Source organism: Lagenorhynchus albirostris, chromosome 4, assembly GCF_949774975.1.
Source record: "Lagenorhynchus albirostris chromosome 4, mLagAlb1.1, whole genome shotgun sequence".
In the NCBI taxonomy this organism is placed as follows: domain Eukaryota; kingdom Metazoa; phylum Chordata; class Mammalia; order Artiodactyla; family Delphinidae; genus Lagenorhynchus; species Lagenorhynchus albirostris.
The window spans coordinates 112,769,999-112,792,163 of record NC_083098.1 but is presented as its reverse complement, the minus strand read 5'-3'; the positions used below and the strand labels follow the sequence as shown (position 1 = coordinate 112,792,163).

The following is a 22,165-nucleotide window of genomic DNA, read 5'->3' as shown; positions in this document are numbered from 1 at the left end:
ACTATGTTGTGCACCAGGAACTAACATAGTGGAATAGGTCAACTATACATCAACTAAAAAATAAATAAATATTTTTAGGGCTTCCCTGGTGGCGCAGTGGTTGAGAGTCCACCTGCCGATGCAGGGGACGCGGGATTGTGCCCCGGTCCGGGAAGATCCCACATGCCGCGGAGCGGCTGGGCCCGTGAGCCGTGGCCGCTGAGCCTGCGCGTCCGGAGCCTGTGCTCCGCAGCGGGAGAGGCCACAACAGTGAGAGGCCCGAGTACCTGAAAAAATAAATAAATAAATAAAGTTTTAAAAGATAGTTTCTCAAAGAATATTTTAATATTTAATATTAGCACATAAGCATTCATTATTAGATTTTCATAATTGGATGATCTCTGATGTTTTCTGATACGTTTTCACATATCTTTTTCTTCTAGTTTCCTGATAGGGAATTTCTTTTACGTGTGTCTTACATGGAGATATACAATGAAACCATTACAGACTTACTCTGTGACACTGAAAAAATGAAGCCTTTAATAATTCGGGAAGACTTCAATGTAAGTAACAGAGTGGCTCAAAAAAGAGTTACTCATTGGGATTATTTTTCTTGAACATTTGCCTTTAATTTCTATATATTTTAAAGTGTCTCCTGTTACTATCGTTTGTTTTTTATTTTCTTTCTTAAACATTTATAGAGATTATCTCTTAAGTAACATGTATAGTTTTTAAATATTGACAGCTATAATATTGAGGCATAAGTGCCTAAAAAGAGCAAGCTGGAAGTATCAGGTTAGAATTCGGTGTATTTTGGTACAGGAAATAAATTGTAAATAGCATAGATTTAGTTGTTATTTTTGTACAGAATAAAAGTGCCCATTTTCTACTCTTAACTTCCACAAATGAATTCTATAATACTTTGCACTTTCTTTTTGAAATGCAAAATTTTAAGTGACTTATAGTTCTCTACTTTTCCCATAATTAAACTTGTTTCAGAGGAATGTGTATGTGGCTGATCTCACAGAAGAAGTTGTTTATACATCAGAAATGGCTTTGAAGTGGATCACAAAAGGAGAGAGTAAGACTTTATACTGTATTTCTTCAAAACACGTGTAAAAACTATTTAATTGAATGTATTTAGGCTTTAAATCACACTTTTCACTTCTAAACTTAAATACAAGCTAGTGTTTTTCTTTGGATTGTAATATACACAGCTGAAATATGATTCTTTTACAGAGAACAGGCATTATGGAATTACAAAAATGAATCAAAGAAGTAGTCGTTCTCATACCATTTTTAGGATGGTAGGTAATTCTCTCTATATTTGGTCTTTCCAATTAAAAATACACTGATTTTTCTACAAGGTGCCTTTTCTTTCTAGATTTTGGAAAGTAGAGAGAAAGGTGAACCTAATTTTGAAGGATCTGTCAAGGTGTCCCATTTGGTGAGTATTGATGAACCGTGATAAAGTACTAAATGAGCCGAACCAAAATTTAATTTAGCTGCTGTATGTTTGGTTTCATGAGAACTGTTAACTAATTGGCAAAAGCATCTATAAATTGATAGTTCAGTCTCATCACTAACATGAGATTACTAGCGGAAATGTGGGAAGAGTTCAGAGAATCTTACTTCCTGTGATCTTATAGCTGCCATTTCCTGAACTTTAGATGTAAGAACTGTAGGAGTTGAGGCTTTCCCTAACTAGTAATTGAGGAAGGGTTGATTCCATGCACATTTAAGAGTTAAAGTAATCTTGGAATTTGGTGATTTTTTTGTGTTTGGGGTTTTGAGGGTTTTTTTGGTCTCTGCCAATGGTATTGATACTTATGAGATGAACAAAAACCTGGGTGAGATAGTTAAAAAATAAATCAGATTATTCAAGTTCATAGTTAAGTACAATAAGAAAATAAGCTTTGTATTATAAACAGTGTTTTAGACTATAAATCCCTTGAAAGGAAGAGTGATAGCTCCTTCATCTTTGTAACTCCAACGCATTGTACATAGTTTATATTCAATACCTGTTGGTTGATAAGTGAATATAAGCATTATGCAAACATTCCTCCATGCTGCACTGTATCATTTCTTTTTTTTGTGCTTCCTTTCTATTCCTTACCATTATTGCTTTATTCTGTCTTCAAGGCCTAAATTCTTTAGTTTGGTGTGGGATATGATGTAAGATTTCTCGATTTGATTTGAAAACTTCAGGGGAAAAAGTAATAAATCTATAATATGTTTGTTTTTCAGATTTTGAAAAATCAGAGTCTTAAGTATCTAATTCTAGTTCACCTGAGTTATTTTACTATACAAGTATATCATTTATTTTAGTAGATTAGTCTTTAACAACAACGAAAAACATAAAACCTAACTTCTGTTTTGTTTTCCAAACCTAGCCTGTGATATATCACTACAATTTTAACTTTTCTCTCATAGTTTAGCTTTAATTATAAATTAAGTTTAATTATAATTAAATTTAATTATAATTTAGCTTGACATATTCAGTGATCTGTTTGGTGTCTTTTATTATATTATTTGATGCTCCATCATCTGGGGACCATAGAAACCATCTGGTCCAACACTCCAGACTTCCCACTTACTCTAAGTATCTTCTTGGAAAGAAGTCTTCCCCAAAGAGTCTTTTTCTGGCTCTTTGGAGGTGGTCTTTTTATGAGTGTCTCCTGGCCTTTCTGGAATAATAACATCCAGGTGCTCTTAGCTCTGCTCCTTTATTCCCTTTTGTGGCTTCTTTCCTACTACGCTCCTAATCAAAGCACAGGAGTGTTCTGTGGCTTTTCTTCCCTTGTTTGCCCTTGTTACCATTTCTGTGTTGACGATGGTCAAATGTTTATTGTTTCTAAAGTCTCTGAGTTCTATTTTATTTATTTTTTTATACAGCAGTTTCTTATTAGTTATCCATTTTATACATATTAGTGTATACATGTCAATTCCAATCTCCCAATTCATCCCACCACCACCACTTTACCCGCTTTGTGTCCATACGTTTGTTCTCTACATCTGTATCTCAATTTCTGCCCTGCAGACCGGTTCATCGGTACCATTTTTCTAGGTTCCACAAATATGCGTTAATATACGATATTTGTTTTTCTCTTTCTGACTTAACTTCACTCTGTATGACAGTCTCTAGATCCATCCATGTCTCTACAAATGACCCAATTTCATTCCTTTTTATGGCTGAGTAATATTCCATTGTATATATGTACCACATCTTCTTTATCCATTCGTGTGTTGATGGGCATTTAGGTTTCTTCCATGTCCTGTCTATTGTAAATAGTGCTGCAATGAACATCGGGGTGCATGTGTCTTTTTGAGTTATGGTTTTCTCTGGGTATATGCCCAGTAGTGGGATTGCTAGGTCATACGGTAATTCTATTTTTAGTTTTTTAAGGAACCTCCATCCTGTTCTTCATAGTGGCTGTATCAATTTACATTCCCACCAACAGTGCAAGAGAGTTCCCTTTTCTCCACACCCTCTCCAGCATTTGTTGTATGTAGATTTTCTGATGATGCCCATTCTAACTGGTGTGAAGTGATACCTCATTGTAGTTTTGATTTGCATTTCTCTAATAATTAGTGATGTTGAGCAGCTTTTCATGTGCTTCTTGGCCAACTGTATGTCTTCTTTGGAGAAATGCCTATTTAGGTCTTCTGCCCATTTTTGGATTGGGTTGTTTGTTTTTTGGATATTGAGCTGCATGAGCTGTTTACATATTTTGGAGATTAATCCTTTGATCGTTGATTCGTTTGCAAATATTTTCTCCCATTCTGAGGGTTGTCTTTTCGTCTTGTTTATAGTTTCCTTTGCTGTGCAAAAACTTTTATGTTTCATTAAGTCCCATTTGTTTATTTTTGTTTTTATTTCCATTACTCTAGGAGGTGGATCAAAAAAGATCTTGCTGTGATTTGTGTCAGAGTGTTCTTCCTATGTTTTCCTCTAAGAGTTTTATAGTATACGGTCTTACATTTAGGTCTCTAATCCATTTTGAGTTTATTTTTGTGTATGGTGTTAGGGAGTGTTCTAATTGTATTCTTTTTACATGTAGCAGTCCAGTTTTCCCAGCACCACTTATTGAAGAGGCTCTCTTTTCTCCATTGTATATCCTTGCCTCCTTTGTCATAGATTAATTGACCATAGGTACATGGGTTTATCTCTGGGCTTTCTATCCAGTTCCATTGATCTATATTTCTCTTTTTGTGCCAGTACCATATTGTCTTGATTACTGTAGCTTTGTAATATAGTCTGAAGTCAGGGAGTCTGATTCTTCTAGCTCTGTTTTTTTCCCTCCAGACAGCTTTGGCTATTCGGGGTCTTTTGTGTCTCCATACAAATTTTAAGATTTTTTATTCTAGTTCTGTAAAAAAACTGCCATTGGTAATTTCATAGGGATTGCATTTAATCTGTAGATTGCTTTGGGTAGTATAGTCATTTTCACAATATTGATTCTTCCAATCCAAGAACACGGTATATCTCTCCATCTGTTTGTATCATCTTTAATTTCTTTCATCAGTGTCTTACAGTTTTCTGCATACAGGTCTTTTGTCTCCCTAGGTAGGTTTATTCCTAGGTATTTTATTCTTATTGTTGCAGTGGTAAATGGGAGTGTTTCCTTAATTTCTCCTTCAGATTTTTCATCATTAGTGTATAGGAATGCAAGAGATTTCTGTGCATTAATTTTGTATCCTGAAACTTTACCAGATTCATTGATTAGCTCTAGTAGTTTTCTGGTGGCATCTTTAGAATTCTCTGTGTATAGTATCATGTCATCTGCAAACAGTGACCGTTTTACTTCTTCTTTTCCAATTTGTATTTCTTTTTCTTCTCTGATTGCCGTGGCTAGGACTTCCAAAACTATGTTGACTAGTAGTGGTGAGAGTGTTCATCCTTGTCTTGTTCCTGATCTTAGGGGTAATGCTTTCAGTTTTTCACCATTGAGTTTGAGTTCTAATTCCTGTCTTTCTAAAGATTGTCCCACTGTTATCTCAAACTTCAGTGGATCTAAAACCAAATTAATTTCTTCCTATTCTAATGAATATTCCTTTTTCCAGTAATACTAGCATTATCCTGGTCACCTAGGCTGGAAACCCAAGTCTATTTTGGCTCATTTTTTCTTTCTTTCCCTTTTCTCCAGTCATCACCATTTCTTCCTGATCCTACCTGTCATCATTCCATTGGGTGTCATACTCATTTAGGTTCTCATCTCTCTTGAATTACTCTTGTCATTCTCCTGAGCCTGGCCTCTAGGACTCTAGTCTTCCTTTCTTTGGTCTGTTATGCAGATTTCTAATGTTACTAAGCACTACTTTTGCTGTGGCATTTCCTTGGACAAGATCTGGCTTAACCAGTCTTACTTTGCTTCCTTCTGGTCCACATAAGCTCCTCTCTTATAGATAGACTGAGCTTCTTAGTGCCTTTGAACACTAATGCTTGTCCTCATCTTTTTACCTTAATTCATGCTTTCATCACCACTTTTCCCCTTTATTATGTATCTAGGTCACTTGTACTAGATAGTATATAACAACGATTAGACTTCTTTGAGTATTTTAGAGAAAGCAGTATCTGAGACAGGACTGTAAAGCAGGAGTACATAATCACCTGCCTACTCCTCAAAGAGAGAGGTAACTTAAATCTCTGACTTTCTTTTAATGCATTAATAATATTTGCTGGGCTCTCAGATTAAAAAACAAAGAGGACATCCCTCCACTACTTACTGTCTCCACTACGACATCCCTAGCCCAAGCCACCATCATCTCTCACTTATATTCCTGCACTAGCCTCCTAACTGGGCTAACTGCTGCCACTTCTGCCCCTCTCCAGTTCATTCTCCATCTAGGGTGCCACGGTTGATCTTTCAGAAAGTTAAATCAAGATACGTCACTCTTTTGATTAAAGCCCTCTCTTGGCTTCCCATTGCGCTTAGAAAATCCAACGTTCTTACCCCTACTTACAAAGCTCTGCATAATCTGACTCCTACCTCCTTCTCTTACGCTATGTGTTCCATCGCCACTTCACCAACTCTGCCATGTTGCCCTTTTTGTTTTTTGAGCACACCAAGCTCACTTCTGTTTTGTGACTGAGTGTACTGGCTGCTCTTTTAATCTGCACTGTGCTTCCCTTGGTTTTACATGGCTGCCTCCCTCTGTCATTCCAGATCTGAGCTTAATGGGAAGTCTACCCCTACCACTCAGTCCAGAGAACCTACTCTGTCCCTTCTTTCCTCTTCCAGGACTCTCTTTAAATTATCTGTATTACATTTACCAGGTTATGTTTCCTATCTGTCTTCTTCTGTCTTCTCACCAACTTCCTCCGCTCCTCTTACCACTGCATATAGAATATAAGCTCTATCAGGACAGGGACCTTACTTGTCGAATTCATTGCCATATCCCTAGCACCTAACATACTGCCTGAAGCATGACAGTCACTTTTTTCCAACAATATTTGTGAAATGAAAGAGGTCCGTGCTTTTAAAGATGCTACAGTAGAGTCAGAGACAAATGACTAGCTCCACACAATAAGTGCTGTAAGAATAAGTCATATCTATAATGACCTCTGGGTACAGTCAAAAGAACAACTCACTCATTCAAGGTATGGGAGGAGAAAGGATAAAATCAGCAAAGCTACATTGAGCATGTAACATTTGCCTTTGGTCCTGAATAAAGACTAGGGGCGGTCTAGAACTTTAGAAGTAACAAAGAGAATGGCAAAAGGTAGCACTTAGGAGTGTAGAAGTACATGAGGTGTTTAGGGTGTAGTGAGTAGTTCAGCTAGAGTTAGGAGTAAGTAATGAATAGATATAATGCTGGGGCCACACAAGTGCCAGATTGCAAAGAATCACATTCCTATGATAAGGTTTTGAACTTTGTGTAGTAAATAGAAAACCTATTCTGGCGGCATTATGGAGGATGTATATAACAAAGAAGGAACAAGGGTTACAGATCGGTTTGACAAGGGAAGGCCTGAACAGTGTGGTGAAAGATGAGGGTACAGATGGGGTGTTCAAGTAAACTATGTGTTTTAAATGTTCTTTCAGTAGTTTGGGTTTTATCTCATTATGCTTCCTAAAGGTTTATTATCATCTGTCTTACAGAATTTGGTTGATCTTGCTGGCAGTGAAAGAGCTGCTCAAACAGGTGCTGAAGGTAATGAAAACTTATGAAATATGTTGGTCTGAGTGTCTTCCTGTTCTTTCACAGAATAAAAGTGCTACCATGCATTTTAGAAACTAATAATGACAATAATAATTTTGTGATAAAAGTCCTTCATGTAAAAAGCAGCTTATGTATGTGGCTAATTATCTAATTTGGGCTACTATAGCATCAATTAAAAAACTAGAACTGTACAGTTGATAGGATTGTATAGCTGAAAAGCTCGTGAGAGTACCATGAAAACCATCTAAATTTCCATATCAGGTAAGAAAATTCAGAAGGGAAGTGGGGCACAAAATTAATATACAGACATTAATAATTCTATAATACAAATAACCAGTTAGAATATTTAGTGTGCAAAAAGACTCAATTTACAATGATGGCTTAAAAGGTGTAATACCTAGGAAGAAACTCAACAAAAATTGCACAGGGCCAAAATAAAGAAAACTTCAAAACAGACCTGAAGGACATAACCAAATACTTAAACAAATGGAAAAGCATACTTAGATGGGAAGGTGCAAAATCATAAAGATGTCAAGCCTCTCTCTGTGTTCATTTCCTGCAGCCTGACATAAAGACACCCAGCTGAGCATGGCCTATATCCACCAAACCAGACCCATGAACGGGAAATAAATGCTTGTTGTTTTAAGGTGGCTTGTTAAGCAGCAATATTGCAGCAATAGCTGAATAATGCACCTGTGAAATAACAGCTATTCAGAGTTATTTATTGCAGTATTTTTTGTATACATGGTAGATTGAAAACCTACATATCCCTCAACAGGGTTCTAGGTAAATAATTTCTGATACATCCATACAATGGAATTCTATGCTATGAAAAAGAATGAAAAAGACCAGTGTTTACTGATATGATGCACAATATACTGCCAAGTGAAAAAAGCAAAGTGCAAAATAGTGTGTATAGTATGCTACTATTTGTCTGAAAAAGAAAGGGGAGAAATGAATATATATGAACTTGTATTTCTACAAATCTAGAAGAATAAATAATAAACATGGTTTACTGGTAGAGGGAACAGGAACTGGTTGGGGCATAAAACTGGAATAGAGCTTTTTCCAGGTACTTTTTTTTAATGTTAGAGTCATGTGAGCATACTCACAATATTAAAATGAGAACTTTTTTTGGTTTTGAGCCTATAGTTGTCTATATTTGAAGGTTTGGAAAAAATAGATTTGAATGGAGGAATTAGAGGAGCTCTTTTAGACAATGGGCTTTCCCTCCCTCTTATTCTTTTCTTAGTCATCTTTTTCATTTTGCCATTTCTCTCAGGTGATAACCTTTCTGATTCACCTAATTGGGGGAGGGTTAGGGAGAGAGCTCCTCCACCAGTGGTATTAAAGGTGGGCTCAGATCTGGTCCAAAGCATGGACTTCAACATCTGTCCCTTTAATTTCTACTTTCTCTCATAATTTACTGATAAGTTCATCATCCAGTACAGGGCTCAATTTTAGTTTTTATATTTGTTTAATAAATGCAGGTTTGCGACTCAAAGAAGGCTGTAATATAAATCGAAGCTTATTTATTTTGGGACAAGTGATCAAGAAACTTAGTGATGGACAAGTTGGGTATGTTTATCCCACTGTACTCTATCTGTTAATGCTTATGTTTTCATTAGGTCGAGAATTGTAATATTTTATTGACACTCAAATAAATGTTCTTATTTCATATATTCAAAAGCTTTCATGACTCTGTGATCATGCTTGGCTTCTTATACATATGATTGTGTACTACTAAATTTACTTTCTATATTTTAAATATTTTTTAGTTAGTAGTTTTGATCTGCCTCATGTAACCTGTAAACAATTAATTTTTTTAACTGTAGCTATTTTAAGTTTCTACATTAAGAACCAACCACTTTTGTTATATAAAAATTCTTACTCTTTTTCTTCCCAAACTCATTTCTCACTAAGTGGTTTCATAAATTATCGAGATAGCAAATTAACACGAATTCTCCAGAATTCCTTGGGAGGAAATGCAAAAACACGTATTATCTGCACAATTACTCCAGTGTCTTTTGATGAAACTCTTACTACTCTCCAGGTGAGTGTGATTTTTATCTCAACTTAATAGGAGGGGATATCATCTTTAAGAAGGAAAAATTACCTACTAAAAATAGGTAGAGTTTTTTTAATTCACATAACTACCTGTTAAAATAAAATTACGTGTTGTCTGCTAAATAGCATTTCTTAATTTTCCCAAAATTCAATCATTCATATCCCACCTCCACAATTTTTGCCACATCCAACACTATTTTACTGAAATTGACTTGATATTTTTCTTTTACAAACTCACTTTTTTACTTAATTGATTATGAAAGGAAACGTTATATCAGTTCCGTAAATGAAAAACTAGTATCACTTGCAACAAATAGAAGGTGACCCAAAAAACATGTGTATGTGCTTATAATAAAATAATTCCTAAATTCCTGCTAGCTAATTGTTGCCTGCCTTTGCACTGAGCCTAAGGCCTGCATTTTATGTTTAAAAAAGGAGAGGGGCGAGTTGGGGGGAATTGAATTGTCAGTAGAATAGCTGTCTCAATGAAGGATTCAATGTTTTATATAATGGATACCTTCATGTACCCACTTAAAGTAACTTCTGATACTCATACTCTAAGAAACATTGCTTTAAATAGCTACTGAGCATTGGGTCGAGGTACTGTCAGAGAAAACAGATAGAAAATAGAGTCCCTGGCTTCACAGAATGTATAGTCTTATAGGGAAGATAAGACCTGTCTTCCAACATGATTGCCTTGGATTAATACTTAAGTAGCTAGTAAGTAGGATAGCGTTCAAAGGAAGGAGAGAGGCTTTTGACTGGAGCATTACAGGCATTGTTACAGGGACATAAAATGCACTCTGTACTCAAAAGTATTAAACTACCTGGGAAGAGTACTGATTTTTCTTTACAAAACTTAATTACAGGAAGACCAGATATTATTAATTTACTTAATTTTTGTGTGTGGAGCACATAACACTCTTGTATTTTTTCCCAGTTTGCCAGCACTGCTAAACATATGAAGAATACTCCTTACGTTAACGAGGTATCAAATGATGAAGCTCTCCTGAAAAGATACAGAAAAGAAATAATGGATCTTAAAAAGCAATTAGAGGAGGTATGTGTGAACCATGTATTTCAGTAAAGAGTAGGGACAGATTTAGAATTGAGATCTACCTAATCGCCCAGAGATTCTTAAGTCATCAATATCTGAGTTTTGCAACCTAAATTTAAAACAGCTTTCAACTAAAGAAATCAACTCATAAAAATTTGAGTTTAATTTACTATAAACTGAAAGATTTGGTTTCTTGAAGTTATTTTAGAGTTTGTTTTTCATTGTCAAAGGGGAAAATTTGATATTTTCAAGTGGACCAAGTGGAGATAATTTTTTTTTTTTAATTGTCACAAATTATACATAGGGAATTAGGTTAAAAAAGAGAGATCATGTATAGGTACCTAAAACTACTTTCTCTAGTTTCACGTTAACTTGAATTTTTCTTCCAACCCTGAGATAGCAATCTAATAAGATAGCATAATCACTTGTCATTGTTTGTTTTAACTATTATGGTCCTCTATTTTATATAAATCTTGCATTTTAGTGATCTTTTTAGGAATAAGCTAAAATATCAAATGGTAGTCTTATGAAAACATCTCTTCCTTTGCTGTAGGTATTCAAATCTCTGCTTTTATGACTTCTCTGCCTACTATTTATATATTTTTAGGCAACTAATAGAATTGCTTTAAGAGCATTGTAATGACATATAGAATAGTGACATGAGAAGAAATGTATATTTGACTTTATTTTTAGTTTGAGAAATTACTGATTATGGTAACTGTGTATTGGTGTTCTGCAGGTAGGGTATATTTTATTTCAATAAAATTAAAATTCTCTTAGTTCACATACAAGTTTCTATTCTGTTCTTTTAAGCTACTTTCGAAGTTTTAAAATCTAGCTACATTTGTTATTAACATAACCCAATATTACATTCTGTAGGTTTCTTTAGAGACTCGAGCCCAGGCAATGGAAAAAGACCAAATGGCACAACTTTTGGAAGAAAAAGATTTACTTCAAAAAGTGCAAATTGAGAAAATTCAAAACTTAACACGGATGCTGGTGACCTCTTCTTCCCTCACATCACAACAGGAATTAAAGGTAAAATTTAAAAGATGACAACTTAAACTTGGTATACAGAGAATAGAACGGGTATTCCTATGTGTTTATTACATAGTTATGCATTTCTTATCTTTTGATACAGTGTATTCAAGAAACCCAGAACTTTTGTGTTGCTATTTACCTATATAGCAACAAAACACCTAAGAGAAGAGGTTTATTAAAAAATACTGATCCCTAATGTAGAGGTCCTAATTCAAGGATTCAAGCTTACCACCTATGTTTTCTTCTAGGAGTTTTATGGTTTCAGGTGTTAACATTCAAGTCCTTAATCAGTTTGAGTTGATTTTTGTGTATAGTGTAAGATAGTGGCCCAGTTTCGTTCTTTTGCATATGGCTGTCCAGTTTTTCCAACATCATTTACTGAACAGACTGTCCTTTCCCTATTGTATCTTCCTGGTTCCTTTGTTGTAAATTAATTGATCATATATGTGTAGGATTTATTTCTGAGCTCTCTGTTCTGTTCCATTTGTCTATGTGTCTGTTTTTATGGCACTATCATACATATTGTTTTGATTGCTATAGCTTTGTAATACAGTTTGAAATCAGGAAGCATGCTGCCTCCAGCTTTGTTCTTCTTTCTCAAGATTGCTTTGGCTATTTGGAGTCTTTCATGGTTTAGAGTCTAGAGTATATTCAAGGAATCTATTTGCAATATGCTTCTTAAGAACTTCAAATAAAATTAATTAGGGATTGGAAACCACAGATGTCTAGAGTATGTGGGAATATTTTCTGTTTAAAGAAACAGAAATATTAGTATCAGGAAATTGATCTAGAATATAGATCAACATACTGATCAAAATTCTGGCTTCCAGTTTTTGTGGTTTTTATTTTTACTAGAGTAGGGATTTATTTATCCAACAGATATTTTCTTAAGAGCACAGCCTCTGGATTTGAACTACCTGGGTTTGAATCCCTGTTCTGTCAGTTCCTAACACTTGACCTTGGGCAATTTCTCAAATACACTTTGCTGCAGTTTCCTTATCTGTGATATATAGCTTGATCCCCACCTCATAGGATTGTTGTGAGAATTAAGTGAAGTAACATACAGTACATGCTTAACACTATACTTTCTGCTCAGCAAATCCTCCATAAATATATACTATTAAGATAATTGTTAATAGACATTATGTTCAGGTCACCATTCTAAGTATTTAGAAGATGCTCTAGATCAATTTGTTGACTGAGTGATGAGTAGGAAATAGCCCAGTGGAAGGCGTAAGGAATCGTGTTTCAGGAAGACACTTAAATGTACAGAAGCTTAAAATTGTGGGAAAACAGTATATTTCTTGGACTTTCTGGTGGCGGGGGCATTTTAAAACCTCAGTGAAGGACTTGAATGTTGCATTATGCTAAGGACAAGGAAAAGCCTTGTATGGAACATAATCGGAATTGCATTTTGGGAAGGTGAGGCTATTATGTGCATCAGATAGATTGGGCCTCTGCAATGATTGTGGCTCTGGAGGTGGAAGAAATCGGATAAACTGGAGAGCTATTTGGGAGGTAGCCTCAACAGGATTTTGTGATTATGTAGACACAGCTGCAGAGAAAGGGAGAAGGAGGTATCCAAAATGACTTGCTGGCATTACTAGGCTTTCTGGGTAGCTGGTAGCATATTCACTGAGTTGAGGAACACTGAATGAAGAGCAGTGGAGCTGCTCAGTGTTTGATTCAGGACATCTCCATTTTAAGATGTCAGGCAGTCAAAAATGTGAAAGGTCTGACATGGAGGTATCAATTTGGCATTAACTACTGCAGATCCAACTTAGAGTCCTGGGAATGGGTGAGCTTGCTCTGGAAGCATGTTGAAAATGGAAAAAACAGAGGGTCAGACACAAAACCCCATGAAACAACAACTTTTTAGGTAAAGGCAGTAAAGAAGAATCCCGGAAGGAACCCATGTTTAGCTCAGAATTTAGAAGGAAACCAGCTGAATGTGGTAACCAAGGGAACAGAGTATTTCAGAGTGGTAGTGGTCAGCATTGTCACATTCTGCTGAGAAGTTAAGTAAGATACACATAGACAAAAATGCTTTGGATTTAGAAATAAGAAGCTCATTTGCAAAAGCAATTTTGAGTTATGTGCTGGTAGTGAAAGCCACCTTGCAGTGGGTTGAGATGACCCAAAGGGATGGGATCTTGAATACAGTAGAAGGGTCTGGCCTTAGAAGGAGAAACATCTATTCATGATAACAAGGACAGAGGAAAGGATAGGCATCAGTTCAGGTAATGCTTTTGTAAGTTTAGGCTTTTATTGTCTTTCTGAAGTAGGAAGTTTAATTTTTCTGCTCTGATAGCAGGAGATGGTGGAGACACAAGTTCATAGACAATGCTAAGAGTTTGAAATAGTATATAGCCTTTATAGGGAATAGAAAAGAAAGCCAACAAGGAGGAAAAGAGTCTTACCGGGAAGCATTAAGGACCCAGGTGATGGTGGCAGCCAGTCTTCTGACTGTATGCCCTGGCAGTGTTCAGGAGGCTGATAAAGTCTTAAAAGACAGTGTAATTCATCTGTGTGTACACTGTGTTGGAATAGGTTTGGGGAACAGATATTGGGTCAAATAATTTGAGGCTGTTGACCCAAAAACATGGTTGAAGTGATGATCTATGGAATCTAAGATGATAGGAAGAGAAAAACAGGAATAAAGTAAGGTACCTTGTAAGCTAAGTAACTATAATGGGATTAACTGGATAAAGAAAGTGGAGGATAGCCACTGTACTAAGAGCATGTCTGGGTTTATGAGTTTGAGATAATGACAAGGTCCAGGAGTGGCTTTGGGAGCACGTGGAGTTGAGGTGAAGGTCTTTGGAGTCAAACATGTATGTACAACTAGGATTTTGCAGAGCAGGCTGTGGAAAGGGCTGGCTATTTCAAGCAAAAGGGTAGTATGTGGTAGAGGCATGAAAGCATGCAGAATATTCTGGGGACAGCAGATAATGTTGACAGGCAATGCAGTAGAATGGTTGGTGGATAGACTCTGAAGTTAACAGGCATGGGCTCAGCTTCCAGTTGGCTGTATGACTCTACTCAGCTTCTCCAAACTTTCTGGACACCCAGCTCAACTATAAAATGAATGTAGTAATAGAGGATTGTTGAGAGGATCAAATAAGATGAGATAATGCTTGTACTAGTAGAGACACAAGAGAAGAATGCTAGCTGTGAACTATGGAAAGACACAAACACTTAGGAAGTGGGCAGGGGAAGAGAAACCAGCAAAGCAGAATGAGAGATGAAGATAGCTAGCTGGGTGGGATAAGAATCAGGAGACAGAAATGCCCCTGAAGGGATGAGGAAGAAGTAGATAGATGATGAGGAAGAAGACAGTGTAGAAACTAAAAGAAAATGGTAGCTAGAGAGAAGTGAGGAGGCAAGGGATTGTTTTTTTTAAAACTCAAAAGCAGATAAATAGGCTTGAGCATTCATACAGCTAAGAGGAAGGAGCTAGGGAAGATGACAGATGAACAGATAACTGAGGGGAACAGAACTGGGCACCCAAAAGTGCTTTCGGTAGCTCTAAGGGGGCAGCAACAGCTGTCCCTTCCGTATACCCCCAGGTTACTTGAAGAATTGAGAGTCAACCGATTCCTTTCAGTTACATTCCAGAAAAGCTTATAAGTAAACCTTCTAATAAAATATGTAATTTAAATAGTAGTTTCATCAAATTTATTATGGGGTTAAATACTGATTTGAAAAGTTTGAATATGTTTTCTTATCTCAGGTTATCCTTAAACTGGTAAGATATTAAAGTAGATTTAGTAAACATTCTGCCAAGTCGATGGGGTTTTTTGTTTGTTTGTTTTGGGTTTTTTTGTTTGTTTGTTTTTATTTATTTATTTTGGCTGCATCGGGTCTTAGTTGCGACACAGGATCTTCACGGAGGCATGCAGGATCTTTTGTTGCCGCGCGTGGGCTCTTTGTTGCAGTGCTTCTGTCTAGTGGCCACAGGTTTTCTCTCTCTAGTTGTGGCGTGTGGGCTCCAGAACACGTGGGCTCTGTAGTTTGCAGCGTGGGAGCTCTCTAGTTGAGGCGCAGGAGCTCAGTAGTTGTGGCGCAGGCTTAGTTGCCCTGCGGCATGTGGGATCTTAGTTTCCCGACCAGCGATCGAACCTGCGTCTCCTGCATTGGAAGGTGGATTCTTTACCACTGGACCACCAGGGAAGTCCCAATGGTTTTTTAAAATGGAAACTAGTTCCCTTGTTTTAAGATGTTGAGCCCAGATCTGTGTGAGGTAATTTTGATTTCTTTCTCTTCAGGCTAAAAAAAAACGAAGAGTTACTTGGTGCCTTGGCAAAATTAACAAAATGAAGGACTCAAACTATGTAAATGAATTCAATATGCCAGTGAATGTAACAACAAAAACACATAAGGCTGCTGTAACTTTAGGAGAAATTGATGAATGTGAGTACTTTTTCAATTACTTTTAATTATAAAAACATCCCTATAAAGAGAGACTTTATTTATAACTCAATTAATGTGATAAACACATTTAAATAAAATGTATGTATTTTAGGTGTAATTACAATGGAGATAATGATAAAAATAAGTAATTTTAAGAAAGTGAACGTTTGTGACGTTCTCTATTTCTAGATTTCTTAAGAATAATGCATTATAGTTGAAACACATGTTTTTATTCTAATCATTATCCAGTTAAATTAGTATCCATATAACAAACATCAGCCTTAAACTCTGCTAACCTTGAAAGGATGGCGTTTACACAGGAATCCGTTTCAAAATTATGTCTCCAACATAGTTATAGATATTTTTTAGGGGCATTTTTAAATCTACTTAAAATAATCAAATCTCAAATTTAGAATTTGTCCTTTTTACCTATATTGTATTAAGGACCCCTGTATGTTATCACTCATTCTAACCAGTGATCTTAATTGACATAATAATTTAAATGATCACATTTGTTGTTAATGTATTCTTGGCTATGATCATACTGTGAGCACATATTAGCTAATTTGAGTTTATTACCTCTGATCAGATTTTTTTTTTATCTTTGAGTTTTAAGAAACTTAATAACAAGTTTATGGATAAATTTCTTTTCCCTCTAATTATAGCTGTCTGTTCAGAGTCTGATATTTTCAGTAACACTCTTGATACATTAACTGAGATAGAGTGGAATCCAGCAACAAAGCTACTAAGTCAGGTAACTTAAATGTGTTTTACAGAGTATTATCCTTTTACTCTTTTTTAAATTAATTTGTTGTCGGGGTTTATTGTTGTTGTTGTAACACATTTCTAGCTCTGACTTAATTTCAGTAACAGTTTTGCTTCTAATTAAGGCCACTAGAGTTTTAAAGGTCAATAAATAATCCCTCAGTTTCATTTCCTAGATTCAGAGCTACCTGAGAAATAAGATAGTAGTCAGACAGGTGGAGAGTTAAATTACCAGCTTTATTACTAAGGAGCTTAAGGATCTGTATCCCATTATGAGCGCTACCTCCTACTTCTGACTCAGCTTTTCTAGTCAGACACAGACAGAGCATTTGTTTATGATTTTTTTTTTTTTTAATTTTAACCCTTTCAAAATAGTCGTCTTCTATTCTAAGTTAGCTAATTTACCAAAATGCAGATCCTTTATCTTACTCTGGATCAAGCTAGACCATTAAAAAGTTATTGAAGGGGCTTCCCTGGTGGCGCAGTGGTTGAGAGTCCGCCTGCCGATGCAGGGGTCACGGGTTCGTGCCCTGGTCCGGGAGGATCCCACATGCCGCGGAGTGGCTGGGCCCGTGAGCCATGGCCGCTGAGACTGCGCGTCCGGAGCCTGTGCTCCTCAACGAGAGAGGCCACAGCAGTGAGAGGCCCGCATACCGCAAAAAAAAAAAAAAAAAAAAAAGTTATTGAAGAAGAAAATGGCCTAAACCACCAAACGATTCAAGGTTAAATTAATTATTTGGTTAATCCAAATTTTGTTAAGGAAACAAACAATATATGATTGGAATTCTCTCTGACTTGAAAATTTGGTTTTGTTTGCAATAGGAAAACTTAGAAAGTGAATTGAGTTCACTTCGTGCAAACTATGATAATCTGGTATTAGACTATGAACAACTAAGAAGAGAAAATGAAGAAATGGAATTGAAATTAAAAGAAAAGAATGATTTGGATGAATTTGAGGCTCTAGAAAGAAAAGCAGAGAAAGATCAAGAGGTAAAGGATGTGGAAATATGAAACTAAACTAAAACCACACATTTAAATGAAGTATCATTCTCTTAAAGGTATTTCTAAGGTTGAGATATTGGGGATCCAACCATTTTCCATATGTATACACAATTTAGAGAATTTGAGCAATAATTTATTTCTATTTTAAAAGAGTTGAATCATATTTGTTTCACTTGTGCTTATGCACAAGAAGAAGAATTAAGAACATCTTTAGGAAGGTTTGGTGAATGTGCCTATTGATGGATTTGTCTTGAAGAAGTTATTTCCTTATAATTTGTATATTAAAATATTTAATTTATTAACATATCAGAAGTCCTGCCTAGAACGTAGCCATTTCCTACTGAGACCGACATGAATTTTAATATGTTGCTGAATGTTTTATATATGGATACTACCTATTAATGGATTTTGTTTTCTTTAGAAAATATTTTCCTAAATAGCTAGAACATTAGAATAGCTAGGGAAGCTAATTTTGCACATTTCTTTTTCCATATGAGAAAGTTACTGTGAAAATTAGTATAATTAATACTAAATAATTTTAATGGAATTTTTAGAAATGAAATGGATCACTTAAATTTTTCAAGTGTGTAGTATTAGGCTGCATGTTAAGAGAATGTAATCCATAAACCATCAGACTTTGGGGACTTGGTAACTGTCCAGAAGAATTCAAGCAATTTCTTAGTGTGGAGAGTCTTTAACCTAGAGTTCATAGACCCTATGAAATTATTCTATAGAATTTTGGAGTGCATATTCAGTTTTGTGGAGTAAGAATCCATAGCTGTTATCAGACTTGTGACGTGATCCACGAATCCCCTCAAAAATAAGAGCTGGTGTTTTGATGTAGGTAAAACATGAGTTAATTTGCAGCTACTTATTTCTGTATGGAGAGCCCAAAGGGACACAGTTCCTTTTCCTCAGTATCAAAGTTTCTCACCTACTTTTCTTTTTTAAAAAGAAAAAAAAATTCTGTGCCAAAACTATTATTTCTGTTCTACCTACAAATTACATTTACTCCTACATTTCATAGGTATTATATCCTGAGAGGCAAAAGTCTATAACTTCTCTACAGACTTTCATTTAATTTGTTTTAAAATTTGTGAATTCACATAATGTAAAACTTCATGAAAAGAACAGTAGACTTCATAAACAGTTTTATTGAGAGGGGGTGCTCTAGTGTTGTGGTTAAGAGCACGGTCTCTGGAGCAAACTACCTGGAATGAAGCCCTAGTTCTGCTGTTTATTAGCTCACCACAGATTTGAGCCTGTCACGAATTATTGGCAAGGCTTTGAGCAAGTCATCACATCTCTCAGGGCTTACGTTTTTGTGTATCTTCCTCCTTGAAGTTAGATCGGGAGCTTGTCAAGTCCCCTTCTAACTCCAAAATCTCACCTAATTTTTTTGTATATATCTTATAAAAAAATACGGTATAAAATTACCTTTGGGCATATGTGTAGCAGTAATTTCTCTAATTTTTCTTACATCACTTATACATTCAATTAATTATTAAAATCAAAGCTCACTGAATTGACTCACACACGAAAAGATTACAAAATAACACAGAATATATGCCTTGAATCTCACATCTCGATTTTTTTTTTCTTTTTACAGTTAAGGGGGAAAATAATCCTATTCTCTTTACTTTTACTTAGACACACATTGAAATTCTAGGTTCTGTGAGGTAACCTAAAAGTTTAAGTAATATAAACTTACTCTGTTCAAAGACAGTTTTACAATATGCATTTCATGTTAAACTACAAATACAAATGTAGGTGTATGCAACAAAATATGTTCTGAAACCTACATTTTGGGGAAAAGTTTAACCAAAACGGAGTAAAGGTCAAATTACGGCCTTAGAATATGTGGCCATTGCCCTAGTTTCCTAAGGGTTTTGTCAAAAATCACTAAAGCTGTGGATAATTTTCAAGTGGAGATACAGTAATATAAGATGTTTAAATGGTAATTTTAGAGAAAGGAATAAACAAGGTCAAGTATTGTCACGATCAGGGAACAAGAGAAATTTCATCTCTCTACCTATTTTAACTTGATTTAATTTTATAATTTTCACAACTTGGAGATGTTTAAGAAGTTAATTATTTCATTTCACCTGCTGAAAATTACAGTTGAAATATGCAATATTTTCTTTGTAACAGTGGATTAACCCTATCATATCGTGTACTTTCTCTACGCTCTGCATCTTAAACATTATTGGGAGAGTGTACTCAGCTCTTTTCAAAAGTGACTTAATCTTTTTCTGTTTGTGTGAACCAGTACTTAAAATTAAGAGTGATTGCAAATGAGAAGTGGGGGAACTTTCCTTTCTAGATGTTTTCAAAAATTAAGGTTGATTATTTAGTTCTTCATTTCTGACAAATGTGGTTTTCTTGCACAAAAGTTAGAAACAGAAGAAAAGGTAAAAGATAGAGCCAATTTAAATTATAATCAATACAGATGTCTAAAACTTTGCTGAACAATGGTAACCACTCATCACATATGGCAATTGAGCACTTGGAATGGGGCCAGTCTCAAGTGACTTAAGTATGAAAAAAAGAATATACAATATTACATTAATTTTTTAATACTGATGAAGAAATAATATTTTGCATATATTAGGTTAGATAAATTATATTAAAATTAATTCTGCCTGCTTCTTTTTACTTTTTTTAAAGGTGGCTCTTAGAAAAATTTTAATTATAAATTTGGCTCACATTATATTTCTGTTGACTCATGCCGACCTAAAATACGAATGTCAAACCAGCACTAGTCTAAAATCTAAAACTAGTCAGGACTGAATTAGACATCCAGAAAATATTATTTAAACAAGGTGCTATTTTTGTAAGTCCCTTACATTTGACTAGAATTTGCTTTTACTCTTTAAGGACTCATCTGATAATGATTAAATAATTCTCAGGGTAATTATGTTTATCTTTGTTAAACTGTAGTTTACTTCTTTTGAACACAGAAGTTTCTGGTACTCAAATATTTAATGCTACAGATATTTTGATAAAAAGGAAACTTTAATAGAAGTACTTGTATCTTTAAGTATTCTTTATACTTTTAGACAGTTGAACAATATAAAGCAATAACATCATCTTTCCAGTATTTCCTGTAGAATAAACCAGCAAGGTAATAGTTGATAATGCCATACATATCTCTTTAGCTTTGGTGAAGAAAATATTATTATTTTCTTATAATAATATTATAAAGGTACCACATGAAACTGTCATAATCCAAACCTAAATTCCAAGTCACAACTCATTAAAAAGTATGCCAGTATAAAGCTAGGTGGATAATTTATGGGAAGAGAAAAAAATCTTATAGAATAAATACATTTCTGCACTTAGCTTACCCAAAACAAAAATCTATTTAAAGTATGTTTTTTATAAAGGTTTGATTACCACTCTATCTTATACAGTGGTGGGTACTAATTTGCTTTTGACCTTATTGTAGCTTTATTAACATGACGTAACTGTTTTGGGGGTCATGCTTAGGCTTTTTTCTTATTTGCTTGTTTTGTGGGGTTTGGGGATTTTTTTTGTTTGGTTGGTTGAGTTTGGGTTTTAGTTATTTATTTATTTTTAAATAATGAGGTGCTTCATTGCAGTAGCTTGAACGGTTGATCTCTGGTAGTTGAACTAGACTGATCTCCCAGTCTTTCTTATTGTGTTGGGTGATTCTAAAGCGGTGAATGAATGCTATCTTTTTTTTTTTTTTTTTTTTGCTTTATTAACTATTGGTTTGCTCTGTTGCCTGTTCACATGCTCTTACAGATGCAACTAATTCATGAAATTTCCAACTTAAAGAATTTAGTTAAGCATGCAGAAGTGTATAATCAAGATCTTGAGGTGAGCATTTATGTTGGTATTTCTATTGATAAGGAACAAAAACTATAAAACATATATCATATGTAATTGAGCATGATTTCAGAAAATAGAAGGAATTATATTCTTTAAATATCAACGTTTTGAATTTTACTATCTACCAATTTAAACTATTAAATATAATTTCTTTTTAATTCCTTAGAATTAAAACCCAATTAAATTATTTCATTCTCCTTTAATTGTTTTAGGATGTACTAAGTTCAAAAGTAGAGCTGCTTAGAGAAAAGGAAGACCAGATTAAGAAGCTACAGAAATACATAGACTCTCAGAAGTCAGAAAGTATGGAAATGGACTTGCCATACTCATCGGTAAAAATCAGGTTTATTTTGTTGTGTCATCATTTTGGCATTTGTAGTATACTGTCATCATCATCGCAAATGTTTATATTGAGCCTACTGTGTGCCAGGCATTGTTTTAATTGTTCTAAATATAGTATTTTATTTAATCCTGTCAGTAACCCTATGAGAGAGGCACTATTAGTATCATTGCCATTTTATGGATAAAGAATCATAGAGAGTTAAGGATATTATCCTTTGATTGACTATAAGTAAGTAAGAGATGAGCTTCCATTAAAAATCAGTAATTCAAAAAATTTTAATGTTTTGCAATTGTTTTATACAAGTGCAGAAGTATATAGTCAATATCTTCAGGTAAGCACTTAACATTGATTAGTAACTAGAACTGTAAGACATGTAATTGAGCATGATTTCATAAATTTCATTAATAGATATTAATGCATTCTCATTATAATTATGTAACTATTTTAACAGTTTGATATTTTTCAGAGCTATAGCTGTA

General features: G+C 34.9%; 1 protein-coding gene across 2 annotated transcripts in view; it reads left to right on the top strand.

The window, feature by feature from the left end:
• CENPE (centromere protein E) overlaps positions 1-22,165 on the top strand; it is a 73,811-nt gene that overhangs the window by 4,950 nt on the left and 46,696 nt on the right. Inside the window, exons 5-18 of one of the 2 annotated variants that reach the window (XM_060147366.1) lie at positions 423-542; positions 979-1,060; positions 1,219-1,286; positions 1,364-1,426; positions 7,083-7,134; positions 8,634-8,721; positions 9,067-9,196; positions 10,151-10,270; positions 11,147-11,305; positions 15,577-15,721; positions 16,387-16,475; positions 17,309-17,476; positions 21,257-21,331; positions 21,556-21,675. In XM_060147366.1, the coding sequence (XP_060003349.1) occupies positions 423-542; positions 979-1,060; positions 1,219-1,286; positions 1,364-1,426; positions 7,083-7,134; positions 8,634-8,721; positions 9,067-9,196; positions 10,151-10,270; positions 11,147-11,305; positions 15,577-15,721; positions 16,387-16,475; positions 17,309-17,476; positions 21,257-21,331; positions 21,556-21,675 (1,479 nt within the window). The remainder of the gene's footprint in view (positions 1-422; positions 543-978; positions 1,061-1,218; positions 1,287-1,363; positions 1,427-7,082; positions 7,135-8,633; positions 8,722-9,066; positions 9,197-10,150; positions 10,271-11,146; positions 11,306-15,576; positions 15,722-16,386; positions 16,476-17,308; positions 17,477-21,256; positions 21,332-21,555; positions 21,676-22,165) is intronic. The other variant, XM_060147367.1, reaches the window with a different exon arrangement.